We start from the raw sequence: 6,511 nt of genomic DNA, 5'->3' as shown, positions 1-6,511 counted from the left end.
GTGCAATTGGATAAAAATTCATAGAACCTATGTGCCATCATGTAGGTTTTCTGAGGTTTTGGAGCTCAAATGGGCTGGTCACCATCTCAGCAGTGCCTTACACCACCTAACTCCCAGCCAGCCTGTAAATGGGTCGAGTTGGAGCATGGGTAAGCCAGTCCTGACCTGGGCACTGAAAAACAAAACAAAAAGCTCAAATACACCCATCTTACAGATACCAGGCAAGCAACACTGACAGGCCAACTTCGGTTTGAGTGTTTAAAAGAAATTTTAGTGGACTGGGTACCGGTGTTAATATCACTGGCATTATTGCTTTATTAAAGATCAAATTATCCCTGGACCTAATGTCAGCATGCTATGTATTTAGAGCTAACGTAGATTAAATATTACTAAAATTTCACTCAATGGAAACATTAAAGCCCAGATGTTTTTAGATGGTCTTTTAGCACAACCAGACAGCAAGTATTTATCAAAATCCTCAGAACGAACAAACAGTTGAGTTGATGGCAGCTACTGCTAGCAGGGGCTTGGCTAGCACACAGCTTTAAGGCTTAAAATACCAACAGGTTATTAAAAAACAACAAAAATCACCTCCCAGTTCAGGTGTCTCAAATGGGGTTAAAGTAACTATCAAGACCTAAACCAGTTTTCATACCATGCTGTACGTTTTTTTTTTCTGTTGTAAAGTTGAGGATTTGTGTCGGTAGGGAATAGTTTTTGGAGTCAACTTCAAGGGGCTATTTAAAGAACTGCAAGATTTGCCACTTCTGTGTTCATTTTTTCAGTACCAGAAATTGGGGCCTGACAAAACCATGTTCATGATGTACTATACCCCCAAGAAGCCATGAACAAAATCATCCAGTTTTGTATAAAATTCTACATCAGATGATTGTGTTGTCGTGACAGTCATATGTTTAAACTAATGTAGTCTTAAAAACGTACATTCACATTTTCCATTTCATCAGACTTCCTCGTCCTAAGACTCAATCGTAAAACTCTCAAAATTGAAATTTCTATGCATTAATATTGGGAGGTCAAAGATATGCCTGCAAAATAAATAAATAAATAAATCATGCATTTCTGGCATTTATAAATGCCCTTTTCACTGAATTTTGAGTTGCAAGTAGGAAATGTAACCAAAACCCTGAAATGCTCACATAATACGTTAGATGGCAACATCAGCCGCTAAAATGTATGTTAAGGTCTCGACTGTTTGTTTGGGAAGTTAACTTTTGGAGAAAACTGACAGCCAATAATTAACTTACAGTGTGTACCTTGCCCTTATGGGCAATTTGTTTAAAAATTATAGGTTCAAAATAGAAATTTTTTACAATGTCAGTCATGGAGTTGGCAATTTACATCAAAGTTTCAAGATTTGCAACCAAAATATAATAGCTTTTTCTTGACCCAAGGCCGACATCTTCACTAAATTTAATCAAAATATGTTTATGTCCTTTTGCGATATCCAGCTGACAATCAAACAGAAGTTGAACACTGATTAAAAAAAAAAAAGGGGGGGGGGGGGCAGCGCCGAGTCTTGTGGGATTAGATTCATTCAGCAGAAAAAAAGTCAACTTGCAAACTGCGGCAATATTTTTGTAAAGAATATCTGTAAAATCTTACACAATTTATGGAATTATTATTTTGGAGGGGGACACTCAGTCATTAACTTTTCAGAAAGATATTGAATGGGTTAAAATCTTAAACATTTCTTTACTAAATATGGTTATATTTTGATTATATAAAAAGAAAGTGCCTCAGTCACAGGAAGGTTGACAATAACCTTTAAATGAAACACTAAACTGATAAAGTTGGCTAAAAGCTCTCCAGCTCATTAAAAGTGGTAACATTATTGGTTCATGTTGAGAGGTCTGTGCATTTTCTCATTTACCCTAAACACAACTTTACAATATACATTTTTGGAATAGCAATGTAATAAAGTGCAATAATATATTCATAATTTGATGTAAATAAAAAGTGGTAGACATTTAAAATTACTGCTGACTAATAACAGACACCAATAAAAACATTACTGCATGGATACGTAAGCTAATGATAGCGCACAGCACACAAAAACAATTTAAGTGAGCAGTTGCACTGTACATTTAAAGTCCTTAATTTTTCAAACATTGAGTAGCATCATTTAACCTAAACTGGAAATGTCAAAACTGAGTAACTTGCACGTGACCTGCATCCATGCTTTCCTTGGTGTTAATATCCACGTCATTTTTTTTCTTTTGTTTGTGCTTCAAATAATTAAAAGCAAAACCCCAAAATTATGCAGTGAATACTTTCCCCATTCATTTATGGTCATTCATACTCTATTGGCTTATTTAGATTAATATCTCCACATAGTCTTGTGATACCAGTGTATTTGCATTCAACCATGGAAACAAGCATTTAAAAGACAAGGGAATGATTTGCTTGTTTTGTTTTTTTAAGGAAAAATTTGACTGGCCAGTTTGAAAGCAATAAGTAAAAGCAACTGCTGTGACTGCACCATAGAAGAAAATATGAACACCAGATGCTGCCTGAGGGAAAATGCATTTCAATGCAGTTACAAACTAATTATCCAGTTATTCAAAGGTGTGCCATTGGTTTGAAAGACCACTTAAGAAAGCAGTTAAAATCATTTTAACATTTAGCAAAGATTGTTGAAATTCCACTGTTTTAAATCAATGTACGTTCCCATAGAAGTATTTATTTGCTCAGCATTTGTAAAATGATAAAGAAAAAAAAAATATGACTGGCATTATGTGGTTCTACTGTGTTCTCTTCAAGGCTCCTCATTGTAGCATTTCCGAGTGTTGAACATGAAGCTATTGCTGGCCATTGATCTTAAAATAAGGAGTAAAAAAAACAAATACTCTTTCTTTCAAGAACTGATGCATATGCCAATAATCTAAAAAAAAAAAAAAAAAAAAAAGAAAATCACAGTTTTAAAAATCTACTCTGACTCCTATAGTTTGAAGCTGAAAAGATTATTTTTATACATGCCATATTTTACCGCAGGTTAGTGCTTTACCTGTCATTCTCTATTCAGGTCAAGCAATCGCTGGTGGTTTGGTAAATTGTTGGTTTTTCCAAAGTAAAGAAAAATGTCTATGGGGAAAATACATCAGAAATGAAAGAGTGAATAAATGCAGGTGAACCTGAAAGTGAGGCAGAACTGCAGCTCTACACCAGAGTTACAACACAGAAGAAAAAACAAGACAGCTTTTGTCTTTCTCTTTAAAGCACACTGTGCAGTTTATATGTTCCTAAAATGCAATTTCAACTTAAAATGTCTTAAATTAAATGACTGGCATTTTCATTTTCCATATTAAAAAAAAAGAAAAAAGATCAAAACTGCTACATGGCGTCAGATACAAAATAATTGGCTTGCATGATAGCATCTATATTAAAAAAAAGTTTTTCCAGACATTCAAATAATTTTTAAAAAGGTTAAAAATAAAAATACAGCTTAACTGAACCCGGGAGCATGACAGCATCGTTCCTTGGACTGACATTAAAGCAGACGTGTGTTTGTCATTACACGCCATGTTTACAGCAGTTTAAATATGAAAAATAAATCACCAAGAAAACAAAAATTATCTCTGTCTTACAATCACACAGGATTTGTGCTCCACCCTGAAACGGCTTTCAAGCGCAACCGGACACACGTTTAGTCAACACAGGCACAGACATTCTTATTTTGCTTAGCAATGATGAGTGTAAAAAAAGCTAAAAATTACAAAAAACTTGCATAGCTGTAAAGTGTATAAGAGAAAAGAGTGAAAAGTAAAAAGGTGCAAAACATTTCAGACAGAGGTACGCAAAAGGAAGTGAATGAATGAGGACGAAGATTGCGTGCACCAAACATACTATGCTGACAAGTGAAACGTGGAGATGATACTTTGAGGCGCCTCTGTGCAGTACGAGGGGCTCGCTGGAGACAACCAGGACCCTACGTCGAGTGTGGCAGTTGGAAAAAGTGGGTTTGTAAGTTTGTACAGTAATGCTGCCTCAAAGTCAGCTCTGAGGCTGAGAGTTTCTGAGGTTCTTCATCTCCAGTTCCAGCTGTTTGATCCTCACATCCCGTTGGGTCAGGAGCTCCCGCAGCCGACGGATTTCTTCCTGCTGCTTGTGGAACTTCAGGCGTAGCTACGGACAAAACACAAACAAAATATATTACAGTATGCAGTGGTAAAATTAACAGGAAGCTGGCTCTACAAGCGCCGGTGCCACAATCATTCCACACCTCATTCTCGGTCTTGGGTGGAGAACAAAGTGTGAGGTCATCTCCGTTGCTCAATGGCGTCTGAGTCTTCTGGTCCTCTGGACCACCGCTGTCCTCTTTGCCTTCTTTGGTGCTCAGTTGGTCCTGAATGTAGGCCAGCTGCAGCATGCCCGGCCTGCTCTGAGACCTGCGAGTGTCTAGCAAGTTTCCGAGTCCCTTTCCTAGGCTCAGCTCCGAATATGAATCCAGTATTTGACTTCCAGGTTTCAGAGACATCAGCACCGGGTCTGCGAGTCAGAGTGACCACAAGCATGATGATCTTATTTTAAAGACATTATTCATGAAATACATGAAACTTTAATATTAAAAGCCTGTCTGGTCAGAACTTTTAGAGCAGGGGTGGCCAAGTTCGGTCCTCGAGAGCCACATTCCTGACACTTAGTTGTCTCCCTGCTCCAACACACCTGAATCCAATGAAAGGCTCATTAAAAGTCTGCTAATGAGTCTTTCATTGGATTCAGGTGTGTTGGAGCAGGGAGACAACTAAAAGTGTCAGGAATGTGGCTCTTGAGGACTAAACTTGGCCACCCCTGTTTTAGAAAGTTACCACAGCTGAGTGATTCACCTTAAATCCATTATTAAGCTCAGTTGAGGTTTGCTGACCTTGACTTTGTGGATGACAATGTGATTTTTGTCGAAAGTGAGGGGTCAGAGTGTGTCTGGGTTTGAGATTATACTGGATCAAGACTATAATCCAAGCTTTTAACAACTGCCTGGACTCTGCCATCAGAAGAGTATCTGTATGCAGTGAGCATGTTGAATTTGCAGAAACACTTTTCTCTCAGCAGTGACACTCGTGTCTGGATCGTCTGCCTTTGAGGTCCGAAGATGCACGAGAACAACTTATGGAAGTCATAAAGTCAATAAATAGAGGTGTTTCATGATGTCAAAGAAGGAGAACAAAGGTCTAAGTCTTTAGGATCCTGGTGTTTCCTGTATTACTTTGTGGTTGGGAGACTTTGGCCCTTGCCAGTGACCTGCTCGTAAGGTGATAACTGGCTGGAGGATCTTATAATGGCTAACTTGGAATGGCTGTTCTAAATGGACAGATAATTTGGGAGACTTACATGAGGCACACTACTTGTTCTGTGAAAGAATATCAGGCAGGACATTCTGGTTATAGGGCGCATTTTTCTGTGCATTATCGAGTGCGTAAGTGCCTCAATAGTGAGGATCCTAGCTGGAAACTGGAAAAGGCCAGGGGAATGCTCCTGTGTTACTTAAGCGATTGGGAGATGCCTGGGATTTTGAAGGGAAAGACTGCAAAGCTTTCCTACTTGTTTTGTTAAATGTTCAGGATAGGATATTTTGTTCAATGCATTTGATCCTGGAACATCACAAGTGGAAGAAGTCAAAAGCCAGTGTGTCCCAAGCCTCTGTGTGCATGCAAAGTACAGTCATGAACATGATTACTGTCTCTTGGTCCTCACTTTCACTGCATGTGGTTTTGTTCAAGAATGGACAGATTTTAACAAAAATGTACATGCATCCTTCATTCTGAGCTGTCCACTGGGTGATGAGCCTTCTGGTAGTTTCTAATGATATCCTGATAATATGGTGCATACTTGAATGGAGGGGAAAAAAAAAAAAAAAAAAAAAAGCCTTTTATCTGCTCCCACAATCACTGTTCAGGAAACTGTCCTGGTCAGGACAATTTACCATGAATTCCATGAAATGGCCCATGATGGTGTCATAGGATCACTGGACAATGGTGTCTGGTGATGCCGGCATCTTTGCAGGAGAATGACGGTCCACGTTTTTAGGGTCCTGGTGCTACCTGTCTGTATGGGTGTGAGATCTGGATGCTAACCTGTGAGCTAAGGCAAAAATGGATGTCGTTCCTGGACTAGCTTTCTTCAGAAGATCCACTGAGCTGTTAACTTAGGGAGCGTGAGATTTAGAGTATCACTTGAATTTTTAGGGAATATCAGCTATGTTTTGGCTCCGTAGTGTCTTTCTATGTGCATGATGGTGCACGTTGGTGCCCACAGTACTAAGGACTCCAGTGGCTGGAGAAGGTCAAGGGGACACCCACATTTCACCTGACTTTGGAAGATCGATGGCTATTCTTGAGAGGTGGGGATGGACCTGTTCTGTATCTGAGTGGCTGCTATCCAGAACCCTGGGAAATTCCGTGATATGGTTGATGCAGGGATGCGTAACACCAGTACATTTTCCCAGATTTGAGTGTAAACTAATTATTGAAGCACCTGAAAGCAGTAAATTAAAAAC

General features: G+C 38.9%; 1 protein-coding gene across 4 annotated transcripts in view; it reads right to left on the bottom strand.

The window, feature by feature from the left end:
* Positions 1 to 3,217: 3,217 nt before the first annotated feature.
* coro2a (coronin, actin binding protein, 2A) overlaps positions 3,218 to 6,511 on the bottom strand; it is a 92,889-nt gene continuing 89,595 nt past the window's right edge. For all 4 annotated transcript variants that reach the window (XM_034188239.1, XM_034188241.1, XM_034188240.1 and 1 more), the window contains 2 exons: positions 4,241 to 4,506; positions 3,218 to 4,143 (listed from right to left, as the gene is read on the bottom strand). In XM_034188239.1, the coding sequence (XP_034044130.1) occupies positions 4,012 to 4,143; positions 4,241 to 4,506 (398 nt within the window). In that variant the 3' untranslated portion in view covers positions 3,218 to 4,011. The remainder of the gene's footprint in view (positions 4,144 to 4,240; positions 4,507 to 6,511) is intronic.

Source organism: Thalassophryne amazonica, chromosome 15 (assembly GCF_902500255.1).
Source record: "Thalassophryne amazonica chromosome 15, fThaAma1.1, whole genome shotgun sequence".
NCBI classification, from domain to species: Eukaryota; Metazoa; Chordata; class Actinopteri; order Batrachoidiformes; family Batrachoididae; genus Thalassophryne; species Thalassophryne amazonica.
Note: the sequence above shows the minus strand (reverse complement) of the source record. Positions and strands in the feature narration are given on the sequence as shown.